General features: G+C 42.5%; 1 protein-coding gene across 11 annotated transcripts in view; it reads right to left on the reverse strand.

Moving 5' to 3' along the window:
- dnah10 (dynein axonemal heavy chain 10) overlaps positions 1–18,702 on the reverse strand; it is a 323,633-nt gene that overhangs the window by 92,357 nt on the left and 212,574 nt on the right. For 10 of the 11 annotated variants that reach the window (XR_010977212.1, XM_068054492.1, XM_068054489.1 and 7 more), the window contains 8 exons: positions 15,918–16,092; positions 14,041–14,222; positions 12,599–12,735; positions 12,201–12,418; positions 4,803–5,024; positions 3,328–3,475; positions 2,852–3,131; positions 1,917–2,146 (listed from right to left, as the gene is read on the reverse strand). Coding sequence is in view for 10 of the 11 variants with exons in the window: in XM_068054492.1 (XP_067910593.1) it covers positions 1,917–2,146; positions 2,852–3,131; positions 3,328–3,475; positions 4,803–5,024; positions 12,201–12,418; positions 12,599–12,735; positions 14,041–14,222; positions 15,918–16,092 (1,592 nt within the window). In the remaining variant the exon portion in view is untranslated. The remainder of the gene's footprint in view (positions 1–1,916; positions 2,147–2,851; positions 3,132–3,327; positions 3,476–4,802; positions 5,025–12,200; positions 12,419–12,598; positions 12,736–14,040; positions 14,223–15,917; positions 16,093–18,702) is intronic. The other variant, XM_068054493.1, reaches the window with a different exon arrangement.

Here is an 18,702-nt window from a genome sequence, read left to right on the forward strand (position 1 = left end):
TGCTGTACTGTTCTATGTTCTATGAAAATAGGACTGGCAATGAGAGAATATGAGAATAGAATGGCAGTTAACATAAAAGGAACCCAAAAATCTTCCACCAGCATGTAAATAGTAAGCATGTAGTAAGAGGTGGAGTGGGGCCAATTAGGGACAAAGAGGGTGATATATGCTTGGAGGCACAGGGCAAGGCTAGAATACCTAATGAGTACTTTGTATTGAGTATTACTAAGGAATAGGATGCTGAGAAAATATCAGTCGAAGTAGAGATGGCACAGCTAATGGATGGAGTGAAAATTGATAAGCAGGATGTACTGGAAAGGCTGGCTATGCTTAGAGTGGATAAGTTGCCTGGTCTGGATAGCCTGCATCCCAGATTGCTAAAGGAAGTGAAAGTGGAGATAAAGGAGTTACCATAGCCTTCCAATCTTCCCTGGATACGGGGGAGGTGCCAGAGGATTGGAGAATGGCAAATGTGACACCCTTATTCAAGAAAGGGTGTAAGGACAGTCCTAACAACTACAGGTCAGTCAGTTGAACATCAGTGTTGGGTATGTTTTTAGAAACAATAATCAGGGGAAAAAATCAACAGGCACTTGGAGAGGGTTAATTAAGGATAGCCAGCATGGTTTTATAAAGGGCATATCATGCTTGAATAATCTCATTGAATTTTGTGATGAAGTAACACGGAAAGTTGATGAAGGGAAAGCAATAGATGTTATCTACATGGATTTTAAGAAACCCTTTGACAAAATAACACATAAAAGGGTTGTTAACAAAATTGATACTCATGGAATAGGAGGGTCAGAGTCAGCTTGGATAAAAAATTGGCTTAAAGGCAGAAAACAGCGAGTCAGCCAAAAAGACGTCCTGCCTATCACAAAAATGAGTAACGTGATGTATGAATTTCAATGCCAGTGTGACGCTAGGTATATAGGTCGTACTTCCCAAAGACTGGTGGATCATATCAAACAACACGTCCCTTCCAATCTTCGCAACAGGCAAGGCTCGCAAAACTGAAAACACAGTGTCCAACATTAGATGTGATTCCGCGAAAGGACAACATTTGCTAAATAAGCTCTAGTGTGTTCAGAATTACACTGACAACCAATTTAAGATTGTCAGTAGGGCTCTAAGTGTGGTGCATTTGCGTGTATTGGAAGCTACATATATTAATACACAGGGCCCTGTTCTTTGGAGATAGAAAGAACATTTACACACATTGAACCTGTTTCAACTAAACAAAATAAGTGACAGCCATTCGCTGGTTCATTCCTCAGGGCAATGCCTTGACCAATCAGAGTCAAGCTGCCTGGTTTAAATTTCAAACAAAGCTTGGCAGTTAACTGTCAGTCACCATAAACTGATGTATTCTCCATGGCAACGCCTCTACCAATCAGAGTTCACTTCGACGTCATGTCTCTATTTTCAGCAGTACCAATAATTTAATTTGTTAAATATTTCCTTGATTTTTCCAGATTTCTTAACAAACTGCCATCAATTTTAGTTCTTATAATACCATTACCTGTCTGCAATAACAGCCTGAATGCACAATAGAAGTGATTCTGTAAAGCATTAGTCGTGTTTTCTGGCGCGAAAATGATGTTGTATGAATATTCCCAGTCTCTCAGAATACTTCTTGAAAAAACGTGAAATGTTTAACAGCTCTGTTACTAGGATAACGTCTAAACTGGACAGCAGATTTCAAGAGACAGTTCTTTCAAAGGAAAAGATTCCATGCTCCCAGCAGCAATGCCAATTTAATTTTTATCCTTCCCTCCCTGTGTTTAGGAACAATGCAGGAGATGGATTATGGGTATCCTACAACCACCTAAAGGCAAAGGGCAGGGTGAGCTGGTACCAACACACTGCACTGTCATGCAAATAAAACAATGATTAAGCTCGCCTAATTCATTTACCTCAGTAGCTTTAGTTTTGGTCTCTTCTAGAGTTTCAACAAGTTCAACATTGTCCAGCATGTTTCCAGTAGAAGTTGCCAGTTCGCGTAAAAGAGAATCCTCCAGGTCCTTCAGCAGTTTCTTGTTCTCACTGGTCTCCTTGATCAAACGTTCCCTCTGTTCCTCAAGTTCTTTCCGCTCAAATGCCACAATAACACTCAGTAACTGGTCTTCCAAGCCACTTAATGTCACTGCAGAAAGAAAGAAATTCAGGAAGAATCCTCATTTTTCTTTTCACCTATATAATGAATCAAAACATAAATTGCAACTAAAAATATGAATATTGCTCATTATTTCTGTTCTAAGCAAAAAGCATTAAGGACACTATGATTTTAGATTTGATATTTAGAAGCTCCAAATGAATGTAACAGAAGATGGGATTACCATTAAATCTAGGTGGTTATTGGGGCCCCAGCATATCCCATCACTGCAAACTCTATCACGAAGAAGGACAAAAGCAGCAACATCAGGGGAATACCATTACTTCCAAGGCACATACCATTCCAACTTGGGAGATACATCACTGTTCCTTGATACTCACTGAGTCAATATCCTGGAACTCCCCATCAAACTTTACTGTGGGAACAACTTCCCCACAAGGACTGCGGCGGTTCAAGAAGGCAGCCCACCACCACCTTCTCAAAGGCAACTAGGGATGGGCAATTAATGTGGCCATGCCAGCTTTGCCCACTCCCAAGAACAAACTTTTAAATACTAGTATTCTTTCTCATATGGTTGCCCTTAAATTACTGGAAGGGAGTAAAAGATTGATCAAGGAGCAAATGTCTCACATACTCCAGGAAAGAGAATTTTGACACTAAGTATTGTTAAATTTGCTGTAGTGGACACACGATGTAGGTTTTTAATGAGGCGACACAGACTGCGTTAGAATTTACCGGTGTAGTTTATCACCATAGATTTCCCAAAAACGGAAGGCTGGTATTTGGGGTTCGCCAGCTTTGTGTTCAGATACATTTTGAAGTTAGGATCATAGTCGACCTCCTTGTCACCGAGCACGATAAAAAATCGTCCTTGTTGTCCTTCGATGTTCTTTTCCAAGACATTATCAATCACTGGATCAATGTACTCATCCACATCTTGGAAAAGGAAGGGAAAGCCATACTTGATGGCCATCTCCAATTGTTTCAGGAAATCAGGATCATTAAATGAAGAGATCTGGAAGTGGTCAGACACAATTACCATTTATCACATTTCCTATTCATTATTATTTTAAAAAAAGGCTAATTAAGACCGGTAATGAACTATATAATAGACTGAAAAGCATCATAACAGGTCAAAATTAACACATACCAATAATATCCACAAGGTTGGTGAATGGCTAAGTGTGTTTGGACAGAAACCTTAACTTTACCTTCAAATTGGTCTTTGCTTCCTTTCTCTTAACCCAGTTTAAGGCTTGCTGCTGAGGATCGATACACAGTGGGAAACGACTCGCTTGTGTTGTAAGGATGCCATTCTGAACAGAGAGTTCATCGGGTGGCAGACCTTCTGAGCCCCACCTGAATCCAGAAGAATAAACTGTAAAGCTTAAATCAGCAAAACTAAAGCTAACCAAACTGACTCTGCTCTATTAAACATCTTCTTTATAATAGAAAGTTTGTGCATATACGTCACATCACATCTTTCAAAGGCCTCATTTCAAAAGTGTTGGTTCTCAGCGTGTCACATCTCTAAAAGCAGCGAAGAAACAGATGAATGGCTCAAATCATCACTCAGCTGTTATTACTGATCAAATATCCAATGGCAAAATGTAAAGAAATCAAGAAGTAGCTGAACTCAACTCAACAGGAAATGAAGCAATTAAATCCCACCAGCTTTATTTTCAAATCAACCAATAACAAAGCAACAACTGCTGCAAAAATACCAATCAAATTATTCAAATAATTTCTTTGCCTTATTGTTGGGAAGTTTTTAAACAGTGGAAAGAGAGGTGGACAGATTTAATGAGCGTTTCAAAGAGAAGGACTGAGGTGGCTAAACATTCTTAAATGTGAAGTATTGGGGGATCAGGAGCCAGTGTAGGCCAGTAGGATAGGGGTGATGGTGGGAGCAGGGACAGTGCGGTTTAGCATACATGAGCCACAGTTTTGGACAAGTTGGAGTTAATGGAGGGTGAAGATTGCAAGGTCAGCAAGGAAAGCATTCAAGTGGTCAAGTCTGGAGTTGGCTAAAGCACAGATATGGGTTTGAATGGCTATGGGATTAAGGTCATGACAAAGGCAGGCAATGTTGCAGACATGGAAACAAATGGCGCTGTGGAGTTTAAAAATCAGCTCGGGGTCAAAAAGGACGCCAAGACTGCAAATGATCCGGATCAGCCCCAGACAGTGGCCAGGGAGGAAGATGGAATCAGGAGCAGAGTTTGTGGCAGGAGGTAGAATATTTCTAACTACTGTCCCGATTGCTGCCAGTTGCACCAGCTCAGAACTGCTTTACTGTACTTTTTCTTTAATTTAAGAGGTAACAAGAACTGAGTGAGGTTCTGTCATTAGTGAGTCAGGTTCAGAGAGCCTGCCAAGCCCACGTTATACTGGCAAGTTGTTTTGAGAGTGCAATTCTGCACAGGTAACAGAATCATGAGTAAATTATGGAACTGTAATATTATACATTTAAAAAGTACTTGATTGGCTGTAAAGCACATTGAAATGTCCTGAGGATGTGAAAGGTGTTATACAAAATGCAAATCTTTCTATTTTTATTATGAAACCACAATTGGAAGAGGAAAATTTATGCCAATCATTACATTAGATATAAACTTGTGGTTTTCAGGTATAGGAGGAATTAACAACAGTAGTATAACTATATTTGTACTATGATGCAACAGACCTGCTAATTTCAACTTCATCTGTAAGCAGATGTTCCAAACGAAATGGTTGACTCAATGGAATTTCACGTTTCAGTATATCATTCTGCCATTCCTGGTAAATCATTTCATTGCGGAACTCTGAGCTGAAAGCTCCCTCATAGCTCAGAAAAGCAGCACAAATCAGACAATCTCCAAGTAATCTCACTCTACGTATCTTTAGATTCTCCAAGTCCTTTGTCCATCTGTTTGGGGGAAATTGAAGATGAATGCCTTTTTAATTATACTCAGACAGCAGCAAGATATCTATACACCATGGTTAATGAAATATCTGAGCTCAGTCTTAAGGGATTATGATCTACACTAAAAACTGACTGATATTTGAATTTTAATCTATATTGGAGAGCAATCATTTGCTAATTAAGGTGTGCCAACTGAACTACTTTCTACTTCCTGATTTTCCTTGATTATCATTATTACTTTTGAAATTAAACAAACACCTAAAGAAAAGCCCTTCAAGAGTGTGTTCCGAACCACAGTGATGAAGATTTGATGTGCTGTTTACCACAAGATACACAGTAAATCCAACTGGGGCACCAGCTCCAGATTTATTATTTTTTTTATTTCCAAAATATACTTTATTCATAAAAATCTGTAAAAAATACATTACCAAACAGTTTCAAACAGCACCAAGTCAAAAAATACAAACCGTGCAAAGGTGATCAGTTTCCTTCAATACAATCATGAGTTGTCTCACAACCCTTCCATTTCACATTTGTCGTGCCAGATACATTTTTACATTTTACACGAGACAAAATTTTCCCGATACAGTTTGAGGGGTTTCCCATGGATCCAGCCCCTCAGTTCAGCTTGGTGGGGGGACCCTTACACAGTGGTCTTTCCCCATTGAGCCTTTGCTGCGGCAGCCCCAAGCTTTAGCACCAGCTCCAGATGTGGCTGACAACTGTGTAGGATTGACAGGGATTGATGTAGTCTAATATTGATACGATGTCACAGTCATTGTAGATAGGTCTCTTCATAGTGATTATCTACAGCTGGTTGGCTTGCTATGTCAGAAACAGTCAGAAACGGGGCAATTTATAATGAGGAACAAAGAAATGGCAGACCAAGTAAATACATACTTTGGTTCTGTCTTCACAAAGGAGGACACAAATTACCTCCTAGAAATGTTGGGGTACATAGGGTCTAGTGAGAAGGAGGAACAGTATGAAATCAGCGTTAGTAGGGAAATGGTGTGAGGGAAATTGACGGGATTGAAGGCTGATAAATCCCCAGGGCCTGATAATCTACATCCCAGAGTACTCAAAGAAGTGGCCCTAGAAATAGTAGATGCATTGCTGGTCATTTTTCAAAATTCTATCGACTCTGGAGCAGTTCCAATGGATTAGAGGGTAGCAAATGTAACACCACTATTTAAAAAAGGAGGTAGAGAGAAAGCAGGGAATTATAGACTGGTTAATCTGACATCAGGAGAGGGGAAAATGCTGGAGTCCATTATAACAGATGTAATAGCAGAGCACTCGGAAAACAATGACAGGATTGGACAAAGTCAACTTGGATTTACAAAAGGGAAATCATGCTTGACAAATCTACTGGAATTTTTTGAGGATGTAAACTAGTAGAATAGATAAGGGAGAACCAGTGGATGTGGTGTATTTGGACTTTCAGAAAGCTTTCGATAAGGTCCCACATAAGAGATTAGCGTGCAAAATTAAAGCACATGGGATTTGGGGTAAGGTACTGAGATGGATAGAGAACTGGTTGGCAGACAGGAAACACAGAGTAGGAATAAATGGGTCTTTTTCCCGAGTGGCAGGCAGTGACTAGTGGGGTACTGCAGGGATCAATGCTAGGACCCCAGCTATTCACAATATATATTAATGATACAGATGAGGGAATTAAATGTAATATATCCAAGTTTGCAGACGACACAAAGCTGGGTGGTAGTGTGAGCTGTGAGGAAGATGCAGAGAAGCTCCAGTGTGATTTGGACAGGTTGAGTGAATGGGCAAATACATGGCAGATGCAGTTCTTTCTTTTTTTCTTTTGGGCCTCCTTATCGCGAGAGACAATGGATACGCGCCTGGAGGTGGTCAGTGGTTTGTGAAGCAGCGCCTGGAGTGCCTATAAAGGCCAATTCTGGAGTGACAGGCTCTTCCACAGGTGCTGCAGAGAAATTTGTTTGTCGGGGCTGTTGCACAGTTGGCTCTCCCCTTGCGCCTCTGTCTTTTTTCCTGCCAACTACTAAGTCTCTTCGACTCGCCACAATTTAGCCCTGTCTTTATGGCTGCCCGCCAGCTCTGGCGAATGCTGGCAACTGACTCCCACGACTTGTGATCAATGTCACACGATTTCATGTCGCGTTTGCAGACGTCTTTATAGCGGAGACATGGACGGCCGGTGGGTCTGATACCAGTGGCGAGCTCGCTGTACAATGTGTCTTTGGGGATCCTGCCATCTTCCATGCGGCTCACATGGCCAAGCCATCGCAAGCGCCGCTAACTCAGTAGTGTGTATAAGCTGGGGGTGTTGGCTGCTTCAAGGACTTCTGTGTTGGAGATATAGTCCTGCCACCTGATGCCAAGTATTCTCCGAAGGCAGCGAAGATGGAATGAATTGAGACGTCGCTCTTGGCTGGCATACGTTGTCCAGGCCTCGCTGCCTTAGAGCAAGGTACTGAGGACACAGGCCTGATACACTCGGACTTTTGTGTTCCGTGTCAGTGCGCCATTTTCCCACACTCTCCTGGCCAATCTGGACATAGCAGTGGAAGCCTTACCCATGCGCTTGTTGATTTCTGCATCTAGAGACAGGTTACTGGTGATAGTTGAGCCGAGGTAGGTGAACTCTTGAACCACTTCCAGAGCGTGGTCGCCAATATTGATGGATGGAGCATTTCTGACATCCTGCCCCATGATGTTCGTTTTCTTGAGGCTGATGGTTAGGCCAAATTCATTGCAGGCAGACGCAAACCTGTCGATGAGACTCTGCAGGCACTCTTCAGTGTGAGATGTTAAAGCAGCATCGTCAGCAAAGAGGAGTTCTCTGATGAGGACTTTCCGTACTTTGGACTTCGCTCTTAGACGGGCAAGGTTGAACAACCTGCCCCCTGATCTTGTGTGGAGGAAAATTCCTTCTTCAGAGGATTTGAACGCATGTGAAAGCAGCAGGGAGAAGAAAATCCCAAAAAGTGTGGGTGCGAGAACACAGCCCTGTTTCACACCACTCAGGATAGGAAAGGGCTCTGATGAAGAGCCACCATGTTGAATTGTGCCTTTCATATTGTCATGGAATGAGGTGATGATACTTAGTAGCTTTGGTGGACATCCGATCTTTTCTAGTAGTCTGAAGAGACCACGTCTGCTGACGAGGTCAAAGGCTTTGGTGAGATCAATGAAAGCAATGTACAGGGGCATCTGTTGTTCACGGCATTTCTCCTGTATCTGACGAAGGGAGAACAGCATGTCAACGGTCGATCTCTCTGCACGAAAGCCACACTGTGCCTCAGGGTAGACGCGCTCAGCCAGCTTCTGGAGCCTGTTCAGAGTGACTCGAGCAAAGACTTTCCCCACTATGCTGAGCAGGGAGATTCCACGGTAGTTGTTGCAGTCACCGCGGTCACCTTTGTTTTTATAGAGGGTGATGATGTTGGCATCGCGCATGTCCTGGGGTACTGCTCCCTCGTCCCAGCACAGGCATAGCAGTTCATGGAGTGCTGAGAGTATAGCAGGCTTGGCACTCTTGATTATTTCAGGGTGAATGCTGTCCTTCCCAGGGGCTTTTCCGCTGGCTAGGGAATCAATGGCATCACTGAGTTCTGATTTGGTTGGCTGTATGTCCAGCTCATCCATGACTGGTAGAGGCTGTATAATGAGGGGTAGAGGCAGTATAATGTGGATAAATGTGAGGTTATCCACTTTGGTGGCAAAAACAGAAAGGCAGATTATCCGATCGGTGATAGATTGGGAAAGGGGGAGGTACAGCGAGACCTGGGTGTTCTTGTGCACCAGTTGCTGAAAGCAAGCATGCAGGTGCAGCAGGCAGTTAAGAAGGCAAATGGTATGTTGGCCTTCATAGCGAGAGGATTCGAGTACAGGAGCAGGGATGTCTTGCTGCAATTATACAAGGTCTTAGTGAGACCACATCTGGAGTATTGTGTGCAGTTTTGGTCTCCTTATCTGAGGAAGGATGTTCTTGCTATGGAGGGAGTGCAGTGAAGGTTCACCAGACTGACTTCTGGGATGGCAGGACTGACGTATGAAGAGAGATTGGGTTGATTAGGCTTGTATTCGCTTCGAGTTTAGAAGAATGTGAGGGGATCTCATAGAAACCTACAAAATTCTAACAGGACTGGACAGACTAAATGCAGGAAGGATGTTCCTGATGGTGGGGGAGTCCAGGACCAGGGGTCACAGTCTAAGGATAAGGGGTAAGCCATTTAGGGCGGAGATGAGGAGGGATTTCTTCACCCAGAGAGCGGTGAACCTGTGGAATTCTCTACCACAGAAAGCAGTTGAGGCCAAATCATTAAATATATTTAAGAAAGAGTTAGATATAGTTCTTAGGGCTAAAGTGATAAAGGGATACGGGGAGAAAGCCAGGAACAGGTTACTGAGTTTGGATGATCAGCCATGATCGTATTGAATGGCGGTGCAGGCTCGAAGGGCCGAATGGCCTACTCCTGCTCCTATTTTTCTATGTTTCTATGTCACTTCAGAGGACACTATGAATCAACAATTAATACAGAATGGGAGTCACATGTAGGCCGACCAGGGTAGGTGTGGCAAACTCCCTCTCCTTAAGGATATTTGTCAATCAGTTAGGTTTTTTTTGGTGCTGAGCATCACCAGAGGTGCCTGCCCAAGATGGCAGCAGTACTGTCCAAGCAGGCCATGTCATGACAGAAAAAAGCATACTTGTGTCAAGAGAAACATATGTCCATGCATTTTGCAAAGCCAATTTCTTTGGTTCCAATTAGCGCCAGCCTTTCATTACTTGTCAGTGCTGGACAGAGACTTTCCTTGCTCAAAGAGATAGTAGGTGCCATCTCCAATAGAAATAGTCTTAGCCAACTCACGCTTATTCATGCCGTCCAGAACACAACTCTGTCAGCCAGCACTGAAGGAGGCCTCAGTTACCGATAGCTGAGAAAGACTGGCTTCGCTGCACCACGACTCGAACCAATGCAGTCGAACATAAGCAGTTTCCAGGCTGGTTTGAAAATGCAACATGCCAGCGAGCATGTCCAGTGACAGGATACGCAAGTTCTTGGTGGAGAACAACTTGGATGGATATTTAATAATGTTACAAAGGTTTTTTTTTTGTACTCAGAACTTAGGATTCTGTGTATTTTAAAAGCTGAGAAAAGGATTTTTTGCTCAGTGGAAGACATCTGAGCATAGTTGGACTTCCTGCAATGTTTTGAAAGGAAGTCATAACAACAGCTGAACTTTATGGGTGCTTTGAAAGGAAGTTGAACTGGTACAAGGACAGGAAAACCAGCAATGTCAAAGAAACCACAGGGGTGACCTTCCTCAGAGCAGCTTTTTGAGCGACAGGAGGAGACGCTGTGTCTGGACATATGACCATGTTCAGGAAGAGTTTTTTTTCACTTTGAACCCTTTAAAATGCCAGTGAGTTGGACAAACAGCAGGCATTTGAAAGCTTTGCTTTGACCTGCCTGGAGCAACAGAGGAAAATACCTCTCTCTGTAAAGGAAGACTTGTACCTCTTGGAAAGAAATCCTACGTTTGAGGTGTGGCTGCGGATTGCCTGGAGAGAGGAAAACATCCTGGAGAGAAGAAAACACCCAGGAAAAGATGAGTTGCTACTCTCTGTGGAGGAATACTGCTTTGCAGAGAGGAAGCCCCTGCATTTGCAAGGTAGCAGGTTCCTATTGCCTCCAGTCAGAAGAATCCCTGCCTCAAGAGTGATTCCTGTTGCCTCTTGTGTTTTGGGAGATTCTGAAATCTCAAGAAAGCTTCTATTACTGGACTGCTACTTCAAACGCAAGCAGACCTGCTGCTACACCCTTTGCTGAAAGACCTGTGTGACGCCTGCTGCAGACAAATCGCCTTGAACGCCTATCCATCACAAACTGTTCAACAACCTCGCCTGGAGAGACTCTGAGTGGCATCCGACTATTCAACTCTGGGATGCCCCACCGTACCAGAAACATCCTACCAGAAAGTGATAAACTCAATCATTTTATTTTTTTCCTTTTTACTCCTAAGAAACAGCTGTAAACCAAAACATCTTTTTTCCTCGGTTAACCAAATTTTTTTGAATGTATGTGTGTGTGCATGAAGGTTAGGAAAAATAAGAAGTTTGAAAAGAATCTTTTCACATATAGAGTTATCTCATTATTGTTTAATACTTAGTTTATTAATAAATGGATAATTTTGTTGTTGTTTAAAGAAATCTGGTTTGGTGTGCTTTATTCTGGGGGACAAATAGAGTGTTTAATTTGGTTATACTCCAGTAGGTGGGAAACTTTACTAATATGCTGTGACCTGTGGAGTAGTGGGACTGAATTAACAGTGCATTACTCCCACCTTGGTCGTAACAATAGATGAAGAAGGTGAAAAGTTGGGTCACTGGTCAGTGCCCTGCTGCTTTTTAGAACAACGCAGCAATGTTCATGGGTGTGATCTGGGCCTTTGGCCTAAGGCAATGCCTCTTGACTTAAAGTGGTCTGATGGAGGTAAATCAAAAGGTGAATTGTTCTGAAGAATTTAGAAAAATCAATTTTTAACATTTAAAGATTGTAACTTACTTTTTCTTCATGAAGAATTCAAAGTGGAAACCATTGACACAGTAACCAAGAACAGAATTTGAAGACCAAATAAGCATGTGCAACTTTTCCTGTGCTGGGAAAATGAACCGATAGCACAATTACAGGTGAGCCGCTAGCCTGGTGATTTTGGTATAGCATCTCTGCTATACAATGAAAAATTATCCCACGTTTTAACAGAATTCAAATAGTTCTGTGTAAAAAAAAAGACTTACTCAAATGTCAAATCAAGAAAGAGGAAGGCGAGGTAAGGGCCTCATGAACCCAGTGAGGTCACCAATGCCAACTCTAGACAGCAAAACGGAAAAGCAGTTCAAGCTGCTCACTTATGCACAAACCCAAAATACTGTTAATACTTGTACAACATCGAATCAGGAAATAAAGATAGGTACAAACTATATGAGGGTGAATTTGGTCTTGGGCTATAGCTGGTTGATAGCCCGTTTCAAACTCCACCTGAGGTGCATCACCATTGACATCATGAAAAAGAAAATTAGGCAACATGTAAAACAAGCAACCAATTCGCTATCACCCATTTTCCCTACCGACCAAGGCTAATTTACACCCTCTATCTGTGATGGGTTGAACATTTGCTGACAGAACCCACCGAACATTTTCAGATCCCAATCCCGAGATGAGCTTGTCCGCTGCCACCAATCGCCGTTCCATGATTTCTGCTTCTTCTTGAAGCTGCTGCTTCTCTCTCATTGCAGCCTCGTACCGGTCACTCAATGCTTGAAGCTCCCTCTGTATAGCTGCCAGCTCTGCCTGGATCTTCTCCAGATCACGTTTGCTTTGATAGTAATTACGCTCTAACCTGGCAACCTACAGAAAGAACAAATATGTTCAGTTGGGTTTTCATTCCAGATACAACAGTTCAACATGCAGGGAGAGAAAAATTTAATTTGGCTGCCATAAAAGGTCACCTTTTGATAAATGTAAAAGAAATGTATGATTTATTGCAGAAAGCACTATGACACTACCTTTGCTGTGAGTGATACATACCTTTTCTCGTTTCGGTTTGATTTCCCTAGCCACATCACAGTAGCCCATGACAGCCTCCACAAACTTCAGCATTCCAGCCCCTGCTCTACTGATAGCCTGCATTTCATCAAATGAGGTGTTCAGATTCTTAAGAAAACCTACAAACGGAAATGATATTCATCAAACAATTGGACATATTTCTTTTTTAATAGCTGAACTGTGGTATTTCTATGGTACATTTTTCTTTCACACCGTAGAGCTGGTTACATGATAAGACATATAAGCCTTGAAATTGCATGGGCCATCTGGTGCATTCCCACTATAACACTGCTGGGAGTGCAGTAGGAGAGCTTGGAAATGGGCCACGAGCAGGCTACACTGAATTTTGTCCTCTGCTGGAAGTTTCCGAGGGGGGGGGGTGGGGGAGACCCTGCATTAGTGCACCCTCAGTGACAGAAGCCAAAGCAGCTACCAGAAGGGCACTTGTGTAGAGCTGGACGAGTAATCCAGAGAGCTGGACGGGTACTCCAGAGGGTTGGACGGGTAATGCAGGGAGCTGGACGGGTAATGCAGAGGGCTGGACGGGTAGTCCAGAGGGCTGGACGAGTAATCCAGAGGGCTGGACGAGTAATCCAGAGGGCTGGACGAGTAATCCAGAGGGCTGGACGAGTAATCCAGAGGGCTGGACGAGTAATCCAGAGAATATGAGTTCAAATTCCATCAGAGCAGTTTGAAAATTTTAATTCAATTCAAAAATCTGGTAATAAAAAGCTGGAATCAGTAAAAGTTACCATAAAGCTCTTAGATTGTCATAAAAACTCAACTATTTCACTAGTGTCCTTTGGGGAAGGAAATGTGCCGCCACTGGGTCAAAATCTTGGAACTCCCTTCCTAACATCACTCTGGGAGTACCTGCACCAGATGGACTGCAGCAGCTCCCCACCACAAGGGCAATTAGGGATAGGCAATAAATGCTGGCCTTGCCAGTGACACTCACATCCCACTGTGGCCTAGCATGCCCCTCAGTTGTATCAAATCATTAGGGATGGGCAATAAATGCCAGCCTTGCCAGCAACACCCACATCCCGAGAATTAATAAAAAGAGTGACCAGCAGAGGGGTTGGAAAACTTGCCAGGGAAGCAGGCTGAACCCCTATAAATCAAGTCATTTTTTTTCCTCAGTATCCTTTGTCACAAACAGAACTCTAGAGGTCAGGTGTTGAGAGTTTCTGGCTGTCCCTAGAGACGTGGACACCCACTGAATGTGCAAATGAGGTGCCCTCCCACTGACCCCACACCCATTTGTTGGGTCAGCAGAGGGAGCAATCCATGCAGCTACCACAGGATCATGAGCTACACAATTTAATGCAATTTAACAAGCAATATCCCAAGGTTTGACTGTTAAAGATACTGCACCCTCCATCAATAATGAAAACAGTTTCACTTCTAGTTCAAGCATTTACCTTTTACAGTTTTGACTTGATTCTGCCCAATAGCATCACAGTCCATTTCCATCAGGGATTTTAGGAAATTTGCCTCTGACATCATGCCTTTGGCTGATTTCCAGTTAATCTCTCTATACCCTCGCATAACAAGGATACATTCACAAACAGTTTGTACTTGTCTTGGTGGCTTTGCAAATGATCTTTTTATATATAAAAAAAGAAAACTTATTCAGTGCTGCAATAAAATAATACTCACTAACAAATTCTAATCAATCACTCAAAGTGAGTTACGTGGTAATCATAAACCCACCTTTTAATTCTTCACAATTTAATGTTATTCTGTATTGAGAAGTGCAGGTTTATCATTTAAAATGAAGTTAACATTAGTGCCTTGCTTTCCTGCTTGCTGTGGGGAAATGCACCTCTCACTGATATTTCACCTTCCACATTACATATATTTAATACTGCTAAACATTCATTATTTATCATGCACTGCAGATGTCTGACTTCAATTAAGATCAATATGTTTATCAGAGGGAAAAAATCTCAAATGGGGTCTGCTCCTAAAAGCCACATTGATGTTGAACACAAGAAGAAAAGCTCATGCAACACCAGGTATGAACATAAGAAATAGGAGCAGGAGTAGGCCATTTGGCCCCGCAAGCCCTGCTCTGCCACTCATGGAGATCATGGTTGATCCTTGACTTCAACTCCACTTTTATGCCAAGTACAGCTTGTGAGTTTATATATGAGAGAGACAGATAGACATTATTGACAGCATATACCAGACAAACAGCAGTAGCGAACAGATAATTCATGAACTCCATTTTCATTTACTGTCAAAAGACAGGTCAAAGGTCTTGTGTACAGTCATTTGCAATATTATCTAGAATCGTAGAATGATAGAGCATGGAAAGAGGTCATTTGTGTTATTGGTAGGTTAATTATATTGTTAAAATACAGGTGAAGGACATTGTTTAATTCAGGACTTGGATATAGAGAAAGCCTGCTGAGACACAAGGTGTGGGTTTACAGGAGGCAGAGATATGTAATGGTGCATTCTGTGAATAAAGGAACTATCAAGAAAAGGAGCTGTGTCTAGATTCATTCTTCACCATTTGGTTTGGATCCATTTCATAATTTGGTCCATCTTGCCTGAGCTGGTTGCTGCCCTGAAGGCAACATTTTTTGCTTTTTTAAATTTTAAATGTATTTACTTTTCTTTGTCCCCTTCCTTCAGTCACTCAGGCTATTGTTCACTGCTACTTTCTGTCCCTTGGTCAATTAAGTATCCATGTTGTCACTGCCCCTTTAATCCATGGGCTTCAATTTTACTAACAAGTCTATTATGTAGCACTTTATCAAACTCCTTTTGAAAGTCCATATACACATCAGCTACATTACCATCATCAACCCTCTCCATTATTTCACCAAAAATATCCAAAACATTATCATTGGAATTAAATAGCTCAAGAGTATTTAAATGGCAACTATGAAGGTGGCTGCTAATACAATACAACTTGTATTTATATAGCAACTTTAACATAATAAAACATTCCAAGGTGCTCCATAGGAGCGTTATCAAACAAAATTTACACTGAGCCACAAGAGGAGATATTAGGATGCAGGTTTTAACGAGTGTCTTAAAGGAGAAAAGAAAGATAGAGAGGTGGAGAGGTTCAGGGAGGAAAGTCCAGAGCTTAGGACCCGGACAGCTGAAGGCATGGCTGCCAATGGTGGAGCAATTAAAATAGGGGATATGCAAGAGGCCAGACAGGAGGAATGTAAAGGGTTGTAGGGCTCGAGAAGACAACAGAGAAAGGGAGGACTGAGGCTACAGAGGGATTTGAAACAAGGGTGAGAATTTTAAAATTGAGTTGCTTAACTGGGATTACCTGATCTCAGTGACATCAGACTTATCTAGGCTCTGCAATGCTATTCTGGCAGCTTCCAAAGCAGGCAAAGCTTCAGCCAAGGAATTTTCTGCATCCTGCTTTTCCACTGCTATCACCTTATTCTGTTCCTCTATCTCAGAAGCTTTCTCTTCTGCAAGTTGCTTCTTCTCCTCAGCTGAAAAGTTTACAGAGAAGCAGCTGAGCTGTAAATTTACTTACACTTCCAACAGTCCTGCATTCAGTGTAATTCAAAGGTAGCTTACACATCAACTAAAATTAAATACTTTGAAAAGCTCATTCAAAAGGTAATTCATTAACCTTTTACTATTGGTAGCAGTGAGTGCATAGGTGAGGCAGGTGGATGGAGTTAAGATACAAATCAGACATGATCCGATTGAATGGTGTTACAGGTTTGAGGGGCTGAATGGCCTCTTCCTGTTCCTATGTTCCGAAGTATGACTGGCTAACACATCATGGCTATTCACTTTAAAAAGTTCCTAGATAAATAAGGCCTGAAAATGCTCTACTTTCCTCTTGTCTAGTTTCTCTAGCATGAGTGTGTGTGCGCTAAGGTACTATAGGCCACAGAGATGTGCGCCTGCTTGCAACCAAACCTCCTCTGCCCGTCCCATGCTAATTAGATGTCATTCATGCAAACTCAGTGCTGGACTGAAGCACTAAGGAATTTCTAGGTCACTGTATTTAAAAGAAAAACAATTTCTGAAAAATGTGTCTCACTACTTGAGGTTGAAGATCTCTAAACCCCAGCCTAAAGTCACAGCATTCTTTGTACAGGAAACTGGAGTCAACCAGCCCATATAATATTAGCCTGCATCATTTTTTTAGTCAGGGTATAAAGTAGCATTACACATTTCCCTTCTTCTATTTGTATAAGTCCCTTTGGCTAAACAATCTTTTGCAGCAAGGGACAAATCTGCTCCCAAGCCTTCAGGAATACTGTTCACCACCTATTTTCTCAATTTGTCCTAGAAGGAATTTTTGAGTTAATTTATATTATGATATTGCTATATAGTTAAATTCAGTTCAAAAAAACAATTTGGGATGTTGTTGACAGCAAATTATTGGAATTGTGTTTCTCAGATACCATATTAGTTTGAGACAATAGGGATCATTCATCATACTGTAGGGATATTCACATCTGTAATATTAAAATAGCTTCCATTCACAAAGCACAGCAGGGGTAATGTAGTTGTTGTAGCTCCCACACCAAGGGGAAGGGTAGATATTAATCATGTGTGGTGATGGTTATGAACGGCAACTCAGAGAACCAATCCTCAAACAAAAAGCTGCGGTGGGGTTGTTGGGGGAGGGGCAACATAGGTGTCTTCTTTGTCTCTCTGGAGAAAAATACAGTCTACAGCAGGTTTTGTAGAGTGTGGAACAAGAGAGACAGAAGAATCTCACTTTTGCACCAGCCAGATGAGGGCATTACAGATACTCCACTGAGATATTAAGATTACAGGACGATATAGATGGGCTGGTAAGATGGGCAGAGCAGTGGCAAATGGAATTTAATCCTGAGAAGTGTGAGGTGATGCATTTTGGGAGGACTAACAAGGCAAGGGAATATACAATGGATGGTAGGACCCTAGGAAGTACAGAGGGTCAGAGGGACCTTGGTGTACTTGCCCATAGAGCACTGAAGGCAGCAGCACAGGTAGATAAGGTGGTTAGGAAGGCATATGTGATACTTGCCTTTATTAGCCGAGGCACAGAATATAAGAGCAGGGAGGTTTAGTTTAGTTTAGAGATACAGCACTGAAACAGGCCCTTTGGCCCACCGAGTCTGTGCCGACCATCAACCACCCATTTATACTAATCCTACACTAATTCCATATTCCTACCACATCCCCACCTGTCCCTATATTTTCCCTACCACCTACCTATATTAGGGGCAATTGCTGATGGCCAATTTACCTATCAACCTGCAAGTCTTGGCATGTGGGAGGAAACCGGAGCACCCGGAGGAAACCCACGCAGACACAGGGAGAACATGCAAACTCCACACAGGCAGTACCCAGAATTGAACCCGGGTCACTGGAGCCGTGAGGCTGCGGTGCTAACCACTGCACCACTGTGCCGCTGTGGAGCTGTATAAAACGCTAGTTAGGCCACAGCTGGAGTACTGTGTACAGTTCTGGGCACCACACTAGAGGAAGGATGTGATTGCACTGGAGAGGGTGCAGAGGAGATTCACCAGGATGTTGCCTGGGCTGGAGCATTTCAGCTATGAAGAGAGACTGGATAGGCTAGGGTTGTTTTCCTTAGAGCAGAGAGGCTGAGGGGGAATCTGATTGAGGTATACAAAATTATGAGGGGCATTGATAGGTAGATAGCAAGAAACTTTTTCCCTTAGCGGAGGTATGAATAACCAGGGGGCATAGATTTAAGGTAAGGGGCAGGAGGTTTGGAGGGGATTTGAGGAAAGAATTTTTCACCCAGAGGGTGGTTGGAATCTGGAACACACTGCCTGAAGGGGTGGTAGAGGCAGGAACCCTCACAACATTTAAGAAGTATTTAGATGAGCACTTGAAACATCATAGCATACAAGGCTACGGGCCTGTACAAAAAGATGGGATTAGAATAGATAGGTGCTTGGTGCCCGGCACGAGCATATGGGCTGAAGGGCCTGTTTCTTTGCTGTATAACTCTATGAACACATGCAGCTTCTAATGGGTAAAGTCAGTGCGAATCAGTTCAGCAATACTGACTTGTAAAGTGAGGTGGGCTCACATTAAGGAGAAGGTTTGCATAATTTATTATT

The sequence above is a fragment of the Heterodontus francisci genome, chromosome 23, assembly GCF_036365525.1.
Source record: "Heterodontus francisci isolate sHetFra1 chromosome 23, sHetFra1.hap1, whole genome shotgun sequence".
Taxonomy (NCBI): Eukaryota; Metazoa; Chordata; class Chondrichthyes; order Heterodontiformes; family Heterodontidae; genus Heterodontus; species Heterodontus francisci.